The sequence below is a fragment of the Epinephelus moara genome, chromosome 13 (assembly GCF_006386435.1).
Source record: "Epinephelus moara isolate mb chromosome 13, YSFRI_EMoa_1.0, whole genome shotgun sequence".
Classification (NCBI taxonomy): Eukaryota; Metazoa; Chordata; class Actinopteri; order Perciformes; family Serranidae; genus Epinephelus; species Epinephelus moara.
The window spans coordinates 4,222,561-4,239,036 of record NC_065518.1 but is presented as its reverse complement, the minus strand read 5'-3'; the positions used below and the strand labels follow the sequence as shown (position 1 = coordinate 4,239,036).

The 16,476-nt window shown below is 41.2% G+C and overlaps 1 protein-coding gene across 1 annotated transcript in view; it reads left to right on the top strand.

The window, feature by feature from the left end:
- Positions 1 to 16,476, top strand: part of LOC126399406 (poly [ADP-ribose] polymerase tankyrase-2-like) — a 42,963-nt gene that overhangs the window by 6,607 nt on the left and 19,880 nt on the right. The window contains exons 5-17 of the mRNA XM_050059322.1: positions 2,726 to 2,821; positions 2,946 to 2,982; positions 4,414 to 4,489; positions 6,333 to 6,427; positions 6,725 to 6,791; positions 9,145 to 9,222; positions 10,093 to 10,201; positions 11,734 to 11,855; positions 12,160 to 12,251; positions 13,376 to 13,454; positions 13,645 to 13,816; positions 14,398 to 14,480; positions 14,779 to 14,924. Coding sequence (XP_049915279.1) covers positions 2,726 to 2,821; positions 2,946 to 2,982; positions 4,414 to 4,489; positions 6,333 to 6,427; positions 6,725 to 6,791; positions 9,145 to 9,222; positions 10,093 to 10,201; positions 11,734 to 11,855; positions 12,160 to 12,251; positions 13,376 to 13,454; positions 13,645 to 13,816; positions 14,398 to 14,480; positions 14,779 to 14,924 — 1,252 coding nt within the window. The remainder of the gene's footprint in view (positions 1 to 2,725; positions 2,822 to 2,945; positions 2,983 to 4,413; positions 4,490 to 6,332; positions 6,428 to 6,724; positions 6,792 to 9,144; positions 9,223 to 10,092; positions 10,202 to 11,733; positions 11,856 to 12,159; positions 12,252 to 13,375; positions 13,455 to 13,644; positions 13,817 to 14,397; positions 14,481 to 14,778; positions 14,925 to 16,476) is intronic.

Below are 16,476 nucleotides of genomic sequence, written 5' to 3'. Positions count from 1 at the left end.
GGCATTCATGTGGATACCACCTGACATGACCACCTTTTACCTCATGAGCTGAGAGCGGCCTCTTCCGTGGACATTTTTTAAAAGCAGTTAAAAACACATCTGTTTAGGCTTGCGTTCCATTAATTGTCCTTTGTATCATCTCTGTATTTCGCTGCACTTTACTTTTTATTTGTTTTTGTGTATTTTGCATTGTTTCTGTTACTGTATTTTTTGTATTTTATCTTGTGAAGCACTTTGTGAGTCCTCTCTGTGAGAAGTGCTATATAAATAAATTTACTTACTTACTTACTTACTTACATGGTTCACCCACTCAAAGACCATTGCAGACCAAGTACCCCCCCTCAAAACATCGCTCAGGAATGGCCCAAAGTGCCAACCTGGCCTCCAAATTCCCCAGAACCAAAGGTTTACCTGTCAGTGGTTTGAATGTTTGGGCTGATCGGTGNTTGCAGACCAAGTACCCCCCCTCAAAACATCGCTCAGGAATGGCCCAAAGTGCCAACCTGGCCTCCAAATTCCCCAGAACCAAAGGTTTACCTGTCAGTGGTTTGAATGTTTGGGCTGATCGGTGCAATATATATATCTATATCTATATACATATATATATATATATATATATAGATAGATAGATAGATACATATATATATCATTATTGGATTTTTTAAACAGGTCAGAACAGGTCAGGTCTGAACTGAATGTCAGATTAACAAAATGACAGCAGCAGCAGTAAGTAAAATATACAGACGGGTAAATTAAATTGTTCTTAAGAGCGCTGTAATGAATCTGTCTTGCAAAAATGAATCCTCTCTCACTGTATTTTCAGTTTTCATTCATGACCGTGGATGAAATGATGAATATCCAGCTTTAAATACAGCATGTCATTAAATGAGTCGGCTCATTGCCCGTCGTTGCTTCTGTAGTTGGACGAAGGTTTTCTCTTATAAATGATGAGAAAATATTTAAGTAAATTTAGTTTTAAGTTTATCTGTGGGGAGCAGGGTCAAGTGTCGCTCATTAATTAATGCCTCTGCTAGAACACTTATTTTATTTTATTTTATTTTATTTTATATACTTTAGTAACCCTTTGAAACCTGAGCAAATTGGCTTGATTTCTTTCAAAAGCACAGGAAGAAGGCCCACAAATTAGTGGAAAGAGAAAATTAAAAACGAGAAAATTATTTAAACAAAAAAGAAAAAAAGAAAGTTTAAAACAAGCAAGGAAATGACCTGAAAAAAGTACTTAAAAATTCTTGATTTAAAAAAAAAAAAAAAAATCTGTAACCTAATTTTGAAGTATGTAGTTTTTCCCTAGCTTTTTTTAACTGGCTTAAAAAAAAACACGGAATCTATTCTTTTTTTGCAATTTGTGGGACATTTCTTACCAAAATGCTCATTGCCTTTTTTCCCCATGTTTTTGAAAGAAGCTCCGGGTTCAACGGTTTAAATACTTGCAAAACGTGTCTGAAAGCAGCACAGGAAAAGTGATGTCGCTCCAGGTTTTGAAGGGTTAATCTCCCTGAGGGGAAATTCAATTTTTTTCACTCTGTTGTCATTAACGCACAGGTCCGAAATACGGGATTTGCGTCCTTAATTCAGTCACTGACACGTGACGCGTGTTATTTGTTGGTATTATCATTTTCCAGCTCCTCTTACCAGATTTAAATCATAACAATAAGTAACCCAATCACAGCAATATGAAGGTAGCCCCTTTTTTTGTTTTGTATATTGGATGTTTTTTTTTTTTAAATTAATCTTTTACATAATAAAGCAAGAACCAGACAGGAGATTCACACACTGTATTAGTTTTAATTGGGCAGAACAATCAATATTAAGACACGAACACAATCGTCTCTCAGGTGATTGATCTGCTTGATTAAGAGCCAACCCCCTCTCAGGTTGAAACTGTCAGATTGGGCCAATCAGAGCAGAGCTGAACGGCGCTCTCTGACACTCCCACATAGGGGACAAAACATGTCTCCATGAAGAGGAACCAAAAACAACAAGAAAAATACATGAAAAAAAGTCGAAAAGATTAAAAAAGAAAAACAGAAAACAACTAGAAAAGCACTCAGAGTGCAGACCTCCGCCAAGTAGGTGATATGCCCTCCCCCTCTGCATCAGATTTTGCAAACTGCATCAAAATTAGGTTATTTGCATCACTATCATTATTAGGTTGTATATGCCTTCACCATGGAGACACTGTGGTGTATTTATTTCGTTTTTATTTTGTACCAACACAGAATATAATATGTTTTTTTGTATTTTTCACTTTATTTTTTTCCAACACAGAACATTAATTTCAACTTTAGAATTACAACAATATTTAGCAAGCAGAGCAAGACGTGCTTTCCGGCCACCAGATGGCGCTATTTTCACCGTCTCATTAGAAATTGGAATTGCTGCTGAGGCTGTCAGACGATAGATTTTATTTATGATTTTATCCACTTTGCTTCAACCGATCACCACCAAAATTGTATTATCTGTTCCTTGTCCCATTAGCCACCTTTCCTGAAAATCATCAAAATCCGTTCACAACTTTTTGAGTTATTTTGCAGACAAACAAACAGACAAACAGACGAACGTTGGCGAAAACAAAACCTCCTTGGCAGAGGTAATAAGTTACTACATCAAAACGGGAGGCTTGTTCCATCTATATTGTAATAGACATCTTTTGTGTGTGTGTGTGTGTGTGTGTGTGTGTGTGTGTGTGTGTGTGTGTGTGTAGTGTTGCTGCAGCATGGTGCCGAGCCGACCATCAGGAACACAGATGGTCGGACGGCTCTGGATCTGGCAGAACCGTCTGCCAAAGCAGTTCTGACAGGTGAGGAGCACAACGTGTCCTGAGTTTAAAAACACTGGTCCTCACAATGATAGAAGAACAGACTTGTAACGTGAACACGCTGACGATACACTTTTTTTTTTATCTGATTTTTACTGTTTTTCAGGTGAATACAGAAAAGATGAGCTTCTGGAGAGTGCAAGGTACAGTAGATTTAATCTAAATCCAGCCTGTTCTCGTCCGTAATCTGGTCAGATTTAGGCTATCGGTTCAGATCAGATCTTGAAAAGATTCTGAAAGGATCAGGATACCTTTGATCCAAGAAATCAGGATTATTGTTTTTATATTATGCACATAATTTGTTTAACAGTAATAGTGATAAAGTAGATAAAGTTAACATTAGGCTACCTGTTAAGCCTTTCAGTAAGTAAAAAAGTAAAAAGTAGTTTGTCCCATAATTCCCCAAATAGCTGTCAGTATTAAACAAAAATGATTAAATGTTTCAGTAATGAAGATATACACCCATATGTCAAACATCAATCCAAATTAGTCTTCACTGAGTTCAAAAGAGAGACTGAACCACCATAAAGTTTTCACAGGCCTCCATGCAGCTTTCTACTGTTCACTAACCTGTTTTCTGGCCTGTCTGTGATGTCAAACATGACACACCATAAAAAAACACCCCCCCAAAGAGGCACACTCGTCAGCTTTAGAGCCGCAATCACAGCTCTGGTCTACTGGTAATGGGAGAGGAGCCTGTCACCTATTTTCAGCGTGTTTTCCCGCATTTAAAAACACCACGTTCACACACTGATTTGGGTGGAAAAGGCGATGAGACACACCAGGCTTTCAGCTTACTCTAATGTAAACCGATCCGTGGTAATATGTGATGCTGAGAGCAACTGACATGAATTGAAGAGCGAGAAAGTCTGCGTAGGGCTGGAGGGTCAACCAGCACAACACTTTCACTCATGGGACCGCGGTCCAAGTCTCGTGTGGAGCCAAACCATTGTTCAAATGTAACATATGCAATTTACGTACAGTCATCGTACACTGCGTCACGTTATTGTAACATAACAAACGTAATTATTTTGACCCAAAACATGCTCTGTTTTCTAACCCTAACCAAGTAGTTCTGTTGCACAAGTTGCCAAAGTGTGACCGTAAGTAGGTGTTACAGTGTGTTTCAGCTGTGTGTGTCACATAGGGAAGCTAAAGGGTGTCCTGTGCGTCACTATGAGATGCAGAGAGGCGTGACAAAACGTTGGTATTTAATAACCAGGGAATGAGAACGGGTCGGTATATCTCACTGTCTGAATGACTTCATATCTGAGCTGCACAGAAGTAAACAGATTTATAATGAAATCTACCTGATCAGACTGTTTATACACACACCTCTCAGAGTGTTGTTCAGTGGTTCGCTGAACAACAATGATTTGCTGTTTTTCTTTGTTATACATGATGTTTTGGGGCGATATCATCCTGACCTCTGAGAAATAATTCCATTATTTTCAGACATTACATAAACAACACATCTACATGATTGATGGAGAAAAGAAGCGTCAAATGACTCAGTAATGAAGGTGACTGTTATTTGGATGTTATTCATCAACATGATGCTGATGTCTGAACAGGAGCGGTAATGAGGAGAAGCTGATGGCTCTGCTGACACCGCTCAATGTCAACTGTCACGCCAGCGACGGAAGAAAGGTAAAAAGTCAACTCAGTTATTGTTTTCTTTCTTTTCATTAGATTTTGATTAAATTCGCAGCAAAACGCAAGGCAGATTTTGTAGACTTTGTATAACAGTTTTACACTTTAAGAACACGCCTTTTAAGAGATTTCTAAAAATGTCTCCACGTCTCCATACAGATGATGTCAAATGTTTCTGGTTGCTAGTTTGGGTCTTATAATGTGCAGACACACTTAATAAATCTAATCAGATCAAGTTAACTGCGCTCTGCACAGCATTGACTCCCAGCTGGGGGTACTTCTACCAAAAAGGGTACTTTTACAGCTGCCAGGAGATGCGTGGAAAGATTGTAGAGCAGCTCAACTAGAATTTATGATTTGATTAAAAGAAACAAACACATTTTGAGTCCGCTGTAAAGGTGCGGACACACCAAACCAACATCAAAGAACTAGCGGTGATGAAAGCCAACTGTTGAGTTGTCTACGTCGCCTCACGTCGCCCTGTGTCAGTTGCATTTGAACACACTACATGGACTACATCCGACGGTCAAGTAGCACGTACATTCTGCGCCTGCGTGAGAGAGAGCGGAGTGAGAGAGTGGTACATCCTGTCAGCCGAGGGGTTTCCTATCTGTGCAGCCGAGCACCGCAGCACCTCCACGGACTATTACATCCAGACGGTCCCGGTGTTTCCTCCGCAGGCTCCACTTCACTCAGCTGCCCGATAAACCCGCTGCTTCTTCCCACTTTAACCTGAATAACAAACCAGGGCTCGGTGCTCCGGTTGGATCCAAACGGAGAGCCGGGGCTAGCTCAGAGACTAGCGGAGGCTAACTGGCTGTGCTTCCCTCCGGTCATGCTGCGGCTAACGCTCCGCTAGCCGCTCCCAGCTAGCTCCGGTTTGTTATTCAGGTTAAAGTGGGAAGAAGCAGCGGGTCTGTCGGGCAGCTGAGTGAAGTGGAGCCTGAGGAGGAAGCACCGGTTAGCCCCGGTTTCACTACAGGCAGATTCACTCGCTACAGGGGCGAGGAAATAAAACCTGAACAGCCAATCAGAGTGATCTCTCTCACCGACAAGCTCCACCGCCGATTCAACATGCTCAATCGGCCGAAAAGCTGCCGACGCCAAAGTGCCAACAGTGCGGGACACACCGCATAAACTAGGGCGACAGACGCTCACCAACGGCCCGACTTTGGTCGACAGCCGACCGTCGGCTTGGTGTGTCAGGGCCTTAACATTGAACGGCTATGTTTCCATGCTCTTGATTTAGTATAATTTCAATCGGACTAACATGTTTACATGTGTTTTAAAAGTCTTGTGTTAGTCATTCTAAGTGATGCTGTAAGAAGTACATGACAGTGATTAGTTGATTATTGATTCGATTAAATATTGCCACATTATTGTTATTGTAACATTCATTTTTATATCCAGGTCTATGTCACTGACAGTCAAATAACTGTTAAAATAAACTCTCAAGTTCATCTGTTCTTCAGACAGAAACACCAGCAGGATGAAGGAGTTTCCAAAACAACAATAAATTATGGAAAATGGTTTTTCAGAGTTTTCGTTTCTTGTGTTCTGGCACCAGAGGACCCAATATGAGCCAGCTCTGGCCTGTTTATGTCCTCCAGATTTGGCTGCGAGTCAGGTGGTGCAGATTTTGGTCATTCAATCAGCTCCAGTTAGCAGGTCTCAGGCCAGTTCTGGATCAGTGTCAGCACTTAGAGTGTAGAGGATTGTCATGTCATTCATCACAGTTCTGTCACATGTATATTAGCCAGTGTAGCTGGATGGATGTAGCAGCTGTTGGGTGAAGCAGTTTGGGCTGGTGAACTTCTGAGTGTCCCCTGTGTTGTTTCAGTCGACACCGTTACACCTGGCCGCCGGCTACAACCGCGTCAAGACTGTCCAACTGTTACTGCAGCACGGTGCGGATGTGCACGCCAAGGACAAGGGGTACGACTCTTTTTGTGTGTGTGTGTGTGAGATAGAGAGAGAGAGAGAGAGAGAAAGAGTATCAGTGTGTTTGTGTTGTAGTACTGTCTATGTGGGGACCATGATTTGAAACAACGTAGCGAGGACGTTTCTGCACAGTGAGGACATTCTGGCCAATCCTCACAACTTCAAAGGGAAAAATTGGATTTTTAATAGTGAAGGGCACAAAATTCTGCTGCTGACAAGCTTTAGTATCATCATGAGCAGCAGCAGTGTGTAAAGAGCAGCAGTATCGATACAGTGTCCTCTGTCTTTCAGAGATTTGGTTCCTCTTCATAACGCCTGTTCATACGGTCACTATGAGGTCACTGAGCTACTGGTAAAGGTACGTTTTCTTTGTTTTGTATTCTTGACCTATGTGATTACACTCTGTTTACCTGTTGTAATTTTTGTCATTGTTGTCATATTTGTATAATCTAGTGCATGTCCACTGGTATTTTTTCTCGAAAGGTTTTTACAGGGTTTGTTTCCAATTTCAAATTATGGTAATTGTGTGTCCCTACACTAGTAACTTGAGGCTTCCAGAACTGATTTTTTTTTTTTTCTTTCTCTTTTTATTGATTTTCTTGAGCAACAATACAAATACAGATCAGTAATACACATCTCTCCAAGAGACAACCAGTGTGACCTAAGCGTCGAAGAAACAAGAGTAACATGGCAATTGGAACTTCATGGAAGAAACAAGAGTAACATGGCAATTGGAACTTCATGTGATACAACAGTATTCGTATAGTGCCTGCACATATGGATGAGGAGTGAACCAGACGTAGAATTTTGTCCCAACTTTCGTCTGAGATTACAACACCAAGATCCTGTTCCCAAGAGAACTTGAAAGAGGCAGTCGGGGATGAATTCAGGGAGCTGATTCTGTAAAAAATAACAGAAACAACTCGCTTCTGGTTCGGTGACAGTGTAAGGAATTGGTCAATTTCGGCTTCAGGCGGGCGATTGGGAAAATGCGGAAATTGTTTCTGCACAAAATGTCTGATTTGGAAAAAACGAAAAAGGTGAGTGTTGGGCAGGTTGAATTTAGCAGAAAGCGCTGCAAAAGAGGAGAAGGAGTTGTTCTCGTATAAGTCGTTTAAAGNGTAACTGAAGAATTGTTCTTTTGAGGCGGGCAGGTTTGTTGTTCCAAAGAAAGGAACTCAGGAGACGATCTAGTTTGACAAAAAATGTTTTGTTTATAAAGACTGGAATGTGCTGGAAAAGGTACAAAAGTTTAGGTAAAATAATCATTTTTATCAAGTTAGTACGGCCAGCAACTGATAAAGGGAGGGAGGCCCATCGGGATAAATCAAGTTTACATTTGTCCAGTAATGGCTGAAAATTTTTGCAAAATAAATCCTTGAAAGAGTTTGTTACATGTATCCCCAAGTACCTGAATCCTCCAGAGGCCACCTTAAAGGGAAAAGCAGTCAAAGAGACAGTCTTTGCCAGAGGATTTACCAGAAATAATTCACTCTTTTGGAGATTTAATTTATAGCCGGATAATTTACTGAAGCCAGCGAGTGTATCTAATATTGTGGGGAGCGAAGAAAGCGGGTTAGAGATGTATAATAAGAGGTCATCCGCGTAGAGTGAAAGTTTATGAACTCTACCATGGCGAACAATACCTTCAAATTTGACGTTGCTGCGAAGCCAGATGGCCAGAGGTTCGATGGCTAAATTGAATAATAGGGGAGAGAGGGGGCAGCCTTGACGCGTACCACGCTGAAGAGGAAAAGGTTTTGAAAAGTTACCGTTAGTACGTACCACTGCCGTTGGGGATGCATATAAAAGCCGAATCCAGGATATGAACTTTGGATGAAAGCCGTATTTTTCTAGAATGAAAAACAGGTAGCCCCACTCCTTCCAGAACTGATTTGAAGATTTTATTGATTACTTATAAAGCCCTGAGACGCCTCGCTCCAAGTCAGACAGACCTTTTATTTATTTTTACTATGTGATGTGTATTTTATTTTATTGATTTTATCTTGTTTTATTTGCTTTGTCTTTTATTCGGTTTTGTCAAGCACTTTGTAACTGTTTTGAAAGGTGCTATATGAATAAAGTTTATGATTGATTTATTATTACTATTCTAAGGAATCATAAATTGTACATCGTAGAGGACTCTGGTCAGATGTATAATTTTAGATTTTTGGCTGCTTAAAAACAGTTAATTTACCTTGTTTTTATACAGGAACTGAAATCGTCCTTCACGGCTTGACAAAATACTTTGAATTTCCTGTGACTTCTCCACAATTCACATTAAAAGCCCCCGTGTTTGTCCAATTGAATTGTTTTAATGTAAAGCAGCAGCAGTAGGAAGCATTGTGTTAGCATTAGCAGTAACTTAATCAGCAGGAGACCTAACAGTAAACAGTAAAGCTGATTTCAATCAGATGAAATATCAAACAGTAACACTGATATAGGCTGCGTCTTTTCCTGTGTGTGAAGGCAATCTGAATCCATGCTGGAAAATGTAATACCATATATAGTATCAAAATGTGGTTTGATTTGATGAGAATCTTAAGTATTATAACTTTGTTAATGATGTGCTCAATAAACTCAGTTAGACATCATGCACATGTGAAAATGATGTTAAAAGCAGAGCAGTGCTGTAATTCTGTGTGTAGCTCACAGGCGACAGGTTTAATGTTTCCAGTCATTAAACTAATAAAGCTTCTCTCTGTGTGCAGCATGGAGCCTGTGTTAACGCCATGGACCTGTGGCAGTTCACTCCTCTTCATGAAGCTGCCTCAAAGAACCGTGTTGAGGTACAGTATGGCACTTTTCTAATCCCCACTTTACCTAATTAGTTATTTAACTAATTACAACAGCAGCATGATGATCCTCGCTCCACACAGGAGTCGTTGTACGCAGCAGGGTGTGTCTGACATGTTTTCAGTCTCATTTTAAAAGCAGCAGGAGTCTGACCTCACAACAGTGATCAGAGTCTGACTGTAGTCTTTAAAATGCCGGCAGGAAGTTCTGAAGAAAATCTTTCATTAATTCCTGCAGCACAGTTAATAACACACATCTGTGCAGATTTGATTTACTTGGAGTTTTATTTGCAGTGGAGCAAAAAGTGTCGTATTTTCCTCTGAAATGTGCTGAAGCAGAGGCATGAAATAGCAAATTGGAAATATTCAAGTTAAATACAAATACCACAAAACTGTAATTCAGTGGAGCAGGTTGGTGAATATACTGCGTTACATTCCTTCATTGAATCTTAACATTTTTGTTGTTACTGACTGTTTAATTTAGTAATTTAAGTAATTTAAGAAACTATAGTTTCTTTTGCTAAATTAAATGTTTAAACATTTTTAATTTTTAAAGTTTCTAATTTAATAAATTTCTCAAAGTAAGGTATGAATAACACAGTTGATGCCACAGCTCAGATATTGTACTGGCAGTAGTATCAAAACATTTCAAACGATATCAGACCATAGTTACAGGACATGTATACAGTGTAGAAGTTAATATGTGTAAACCTCATGTAACAAAAGCATGTTAGTATCATCTTATTTTCTATATTAATGCCAGAATTCAGTAACAACATGAGTTGTATATATGTACAATAAAAACACTTCCAGGTCCTTGTTCTTGTACTCTGCTGGTTGTGACTGTTCGTATTTTGTGTTTAGGTGTGTTCTCTCCTGCTGAGTTATGGAGCCGACCCCACCTTCCTCAACTGTCACAATAAAAGCTCCATCGACCTCGCTCCCACCACGCAGCTTAAAGAACGACTGGCCTGTACGTCCTGTTTACCTCCATTATCTTTCTTACTATACTGAAGGGTGATGTGTGTAACTGTGCATTTACCATAGCGTAGTGTATCATAACTCATCGTATCATATTGTATCCTTTCATATCACATTGCATCGTTTCGCACCGTATTGTTTCGTATTGTATTGTCTCGCATCACACTGACCTGCACCACACCGCATTGCACCGCACCTCACCGCACTGTACCAAATTGTAGTATCATATCGTATCGCAATTTATAGTTTTGTTCCGTTTCGTATCACATTGCATCGCATTGCATCGCATCGTACTGTACCGCAATGTACCGTATCGTATTGTACATATCTGCAGCGTGTGTTAGGAGCCATCCACACTGAGAACAATAACTGTGACGATAAATATAAATATATGTTTTAAAAATTGTTCCAACTCAAGTGATGCAAAGACCACACCACAATTATAACAACCCACTCACCAGAAAAAAATATTGGCATTGTACGTTTCTGCAAACTATGCATGTTACATTTGCATGGTATTTTGTAGCAGATTGGTTGAAACTTTATATTTCTTTACATTTCAGCACAGCTGTGGTTAACTTGTGGTTAGTTTTTGGCACAAAAAACACTGTCGGCAAAGATCATGATTTGGCTTAAAATACCTCGTTTTAAAGGCACAGCCTCTTGAAAAACAGCAATGACTCGGTAAAAAACAGCTTGGCAGGCATCTCACCTCAGTGTCATTGCATCCGTCACCTCCACCGCCTGGTGACAAAGTCAGCTCATATCTTTACGCCACTTTAGAAACTTTGATATTGTGAGTATGAAGCGTACAAATGTAACCTATTCATGGTTTGCAGAACTGTACAATGTCAGCATTTTCTTCTGGCGACTGGGCAGGCTGTAACAACAACAAACAATATTGTTGGGATGACATTCAGAGCGATGTAATGAGCAATAGAAACACTGACAGCCACCCAAAATCCATTAAAAAAAATACAGGATGTCACCTTTAGTTTTATAACGAAATATTAGGCAGCAAGTTTCACATTGATAAAAGCAGCCTTTGGCCTCTTTGACAATCACCAGGATATGATTGAACTGATGCTGAAAGAAAGTATGAATAAAATTTGTCAGATCCTTGTGGATTTCTTTTTGTTTCTCTGCACAGCGTATATCAGTAACAGGTCATCAACATCCATTTTCCTAAGCTGCCAGCACAGCTGCAGCGAGCAGCAGACACTCGAACTTTATCGTTCATCAGTGTGGATGCTCACATCACCATAGTTATTATTCTTGGTGTGGACGGCCCTTTAGGGATGTAAATACAGATACATTGTTCAGATATGAAGACCTGATTTGAGAAACAAAAACACCTGATAGAAACATCACATCACTTCTTCTCTTCTTCGTCATTACTCAGTCAAAGCTAAAAACACCTTGATACAATCAGAGGGATTCACTCTTTACAGTGGAGTCAGGATCTCTGACAGTCCTCTCAGTGCATCATGAACTGTTAATGTTGTTGACTGTGCTCTCTGACAGATGAGTTCAGAGGTCACAGCCTGCTGCAGGCAGCCAGGGAGGCCGACGTGCTGCGAGTCAAGAAGCACCTGAATCTGGAGACCATCAGCTTCAAACATCCACACACTCAGGAGACCGCACTGGTAACATGTAGACACACAGATGATGTAATATGGATTCATCGCAGCTGCTTGCGAGCTTCAGTGCACCTTTAAAAACTGTCTGCTCCACTAACGTGTGGAATTATCTCAGAGCTGATAAATACCACTGGACTGGATCTTAAAATTTAAACATTTAAAGATTCACAATTAAAGTTCAACTAACTGTCTTTATTATTTTAATTTACTGTAAATTCTCAAGCAGTCAGTTCTTAAATGATACAGCTCATAAAATAAACGCCACTTCCCACTAAAAACATATGCACATGTGTGTGTTTCAATACCTCAGCATTGTGCGTCTGCCTCTCCGTACCCGAAGAGGAAACAAGTGTGTGAAATTCTGCTGAGGAAGGGCGCCAACGTCAACGAGAAGAATAAAGAGTGAGTATTGACAAGTCCGTGATTTAGTTCAAGCTCAGATCACACTACTCGACTTTCAAAGTTGTCATATCGCTGCACAGTTCACACTACACCACCTGCTGTCTTGTAGTCAGGAGTCTGATGAACCACTGCTCAGGCTCTGCAGGTGCTTACTAGAAAATATCAAAGCTAAAAAAATGACAAAGCAGCATTCCCAGGAAGTTATTAGGCTAATAAGTTAAAGAAAGATTGCATGCAATAGTCCACCTTCCACCCTCTCTTCCCCTCTTTTTGTCACCTTCTCTCTTTCTCAAACACACAGACACAAAGACACTGTGTAAAGCGTCACACCAGTGCTTGTCTCTGTCCTCAACCCGTGTCTTGCGCTGTCATTGGCTGTAGCTTGGAGATAAGGTCCCTGACAGGTTCACATATTTAGCCTGCGTGATATCTGCAGTGTGTCATGAGTCTCTCAGCTTGCTTCTTGGAGCAGTTCACAAGTGGCGCTGAAGAGCCAATTTGCAGGCACCAAGCCGACGCAGTCAGTGAGCAGAAAAGCAGGGCTAGTGTCATGTTGATATTAAATGACATTGTCTGTAGATAATAGAAAGCACTGTGATGCCTTGAAAACCTGCAGCATTCTTTCAGTGCTTTACAAAATGCACATATTGATGCACCAACAAAAAATAAGAATTAGACTTGATTTATACAGAAACAATTCCTGTTTTCCTCTATCTTGTAGAAAGAAGATTGTGGAAGCAACCTGTCGTTGTTAGACTATGGTGATGTAATTTATCGCCGTGCGACAGCCTCCACTCTAATACCTCTAAGTGCTGTTTACCATTCAGCCCTTAGATTTAAAACGGGAGGCAGCTGCCGCACTCATCATTGTTTTCTTTGTCTAAAAGTGGGTTGACCTTCTCTTTCTATTAAAAGAGACCAGCATTTGTTTTTATTTCTTTATAAAAGACTCAAAAATTGCCCTCGTATTTGACGTCACTTATTGGCTGGAGAGCTGCAACACATAACACATGTTCGCATGAGTGGTTAGTACCACGGGCTCCTAATTATAACACAGATTTGGGAAAGATTGCTTTTAGATTCTTTGCACCTGAGCCTGTTGTGATGTCACTGTGCTCCCTCAGCCTGCTGACCCCTCTCCACATAGCGTCAGAGAAAGCCCACAACGACGTCATCGAGGTTTTGGTCAAACATGAAGCCAAGGTGAGCAACCTGAACATGTTGAACAAGCTGAACAGTTGCTTTAACGTGTGGCTGTTAACGTTCTTCAACAATAAAAACTTTATCTTCTTTAAACTGTCTGTTACTGCAGTAAAACTAATTTGATCCGTGAAGGACAAACATTGTTAAGAACCTGAACAGATGAGGCTGACCTTCCTTCCCCTCCCTCCAGGTGAATGCGGTGGATCACCTCGGCCAGACGGCGCTGCATCGAGCTGCTCACTGCGGACACCTGCAGACCTGCAGACTGCTGCTGACCGCCGGCTGCGACCCGCTGCTCACGTCACTGCAGGGACTGTCAGCTTCACAGCTGGGCAACGAGAGCGTGCAGGAGATACTGCAAGGTGTGCAGCTCATTTTAGACACTGAGTTCACTCTCATCATCCCAGATCATTAGTATCAGGATAACAGCATTTACTAGGAGCGCACCAGTAAATTACATGTGTCAGTTTGGACATACGCTCTCAGGATCCAGAGCTGGAGTGCTGTGACACACCAAATATTAACTGCCATTGAAGTCAGGCTGACAGGGCTGTAATTATCAAACATAACTTAGTTTGTAAACCTTTGTACTTGTCCACACTGTGTTCATGTGTTGCTCTGTGATTTCAGTTTCTAAAAGCTTCTTGTCCACAGCGACTGCAGCTGAGGCTCATGGGTATCGTAGTTTTTAGAGCCGTCCAACAAACTGAAGAACCTGATTTCTCGGAAACACCTCAGAAACCTTCAGTGCTTTTATCCATGAGACCCCTGTGTGTGTTTATTAGGGAACATTACAGACTGTAGATGGAAAAAAATCTCAAAATGAGAATTAACAGTGAAAAATAAATCCACATCCAGACACTCCTCTCACTCTGCAGCTCTGCAGAGAGCCGTCAGGTGGTTATTAGTATTGTTTAATGGTGTTATATTTCTTATTTGTCAGCAGAGGGAGTTTTGATCGGGAACTCTGAGGTGGACCGACAGCTGCTGGAAGCCTCCAAAACAGGAGATCTGGACATTGTCAAGGTAAGAGAGATGTAGCTTTAACTCACCCTCTGGCAGCCATGTTCTACTGCAGATTCATTAACTGCAGGTTTGTTTGGGAACTTGCGCCTCTTCACAACAATATTAACTGTATTGCGATGTTGTGACTTCTCTGAGGAGCAGAGGAACAGGTGTAACTCTGAGTGTCTGCAGAGGAGGAGAATAACACTGTTAGTTAAAATTACTCCTAAAAGAAGCTTCTCAGTTTGACTGTCTGACAGCTGAATGTTGGTGGATGATAAAGTTTGTTCATTTCATTCTCTTTCCGTCCCCTGTGTAGAAGCTCTGCACGATGCAGAATGTGAACTGCAGGGATGTGGAGGGTCGACAGTCCACGCCGCTGCACTTTGCCGCCGGCTACAACCGGCTGGCTATTGTCCAGTTCCTGCTGCAGCACGGAGCCGACGTGCACGCCAAGGATAAAGGGTGAGGACGATTATTCTGAGAGTGGTGAATAAGGCCGGCAGGGTTCTTTAGATTATTTGTTTTTTGCATTTCGGTCCTATATTGAGTGAGCGTGTCCTCGCTCTCAAACGGCTGTGAAAGAAACATTTCTTCTCTGTGACCTGTGCTGGTGATCAAAAGCAGTATTTTCTTATGTGTTAAGCAGTGTACTGCTGCGGACAGGGGCAGCAGCAAGACATATGTTAGCCCCCTGAAAAAGTCAGTATGAGTTTAGTGCGCACTACATCTGGAATATTTTCTCAGCTACGCTATCTACGCTCTCTTCAAAGCCAGACTCCACTGAAAAAAAAACAACTAATTTTGGCTCGCTGAACACAGGAGCTGCTGGTCTACCGCTGCCTCAATTAGTTAGTTTGTGTTATTGTGTGACTGAAGCAGATCCAAACTAACCTGTTAAAATACCAAAGTCCCCAAAGTCAATAACAGAAACAAACTTAAGCCCAAAACACAACGCCGCGGGTCAAAAAATACGTTATTAATACGTAGCCGCTCTTGCGGCAGCTCGACTCCTCTCCTCACCACTGCTTATAAAGAGAACTCTGTAGCTGTGTCTCGTGTGTGATAAAGAATGGATGTGCAGAGACTCGCTGTTAAGGTCGAGAAACATCCCGAGCTAAACAACCCACAGTCCCATCATTATAAAGACAGAGGCCAAAAAGATACTTCCTGATGAGTCATAGCTCTGGAGATCAGCTCTTCAGGTGAGAAGTCAAGTTTAATCAGTGGCTGTCCACACATGATTTTAAGCTAACGCAGAGGAGGAGGAAGTGCAGATCTGTAAGTAAAAGCAGAAATAGCTTTGCGTGGTCGTTTGTTGATGAGCGGCAGTGTGACACGTCCAGTGTGTGCTTGGTACATGACGCTTGGTGGATTTTCTTTGGGTGGCTAAAATACGTTTTGCTGCTGCTCCATTCCACAGCAGTAAATTGCTTTGCTCCTGTGTCATTGCTCCTGGAGGAGTGCGACTGACATCTACTGTAGGTAATACACTGACTATGGACAAGTACCACATACAACCCCACTTCAAAAAATCCAAACTGTTTCTTTAAATACAGCTTTTATTTGATAATTTACAGAATGTGAAATTGAAAATACTCAACTTAAACTCCTCTTTCTCCTGCTCCCTCCGTCACTACCACTAACAGACACCCAGTAGTTTACTCCACAGCGAGCAGTTATCTGACTCTTTCGGACACTTCCTTATCATCCTCATTTTGTGTCATCGCTGACAGCTGCAGAGTCTCGTTGAGCTGGGGGGTGGTTAGCAGAAAGAAGTGTACACATACATGCCATTCATGATTTTGAGGCTCTACATGGAGCAAACATTGACACACTCAGGGTGGACACACATAAAATAGCAGAGGGTAAATATAGTGCAGCATATTCTGAATAAGGAGTTGAACGTATTCTTTAAGATTTGGCAAATTGTTCCTGAAAATAAGGTTGACGTTAGAAAGAGAAAATATCACAGCGACAACCAGTGACCAAGGATGACTGTGTTAACTGTAAACTG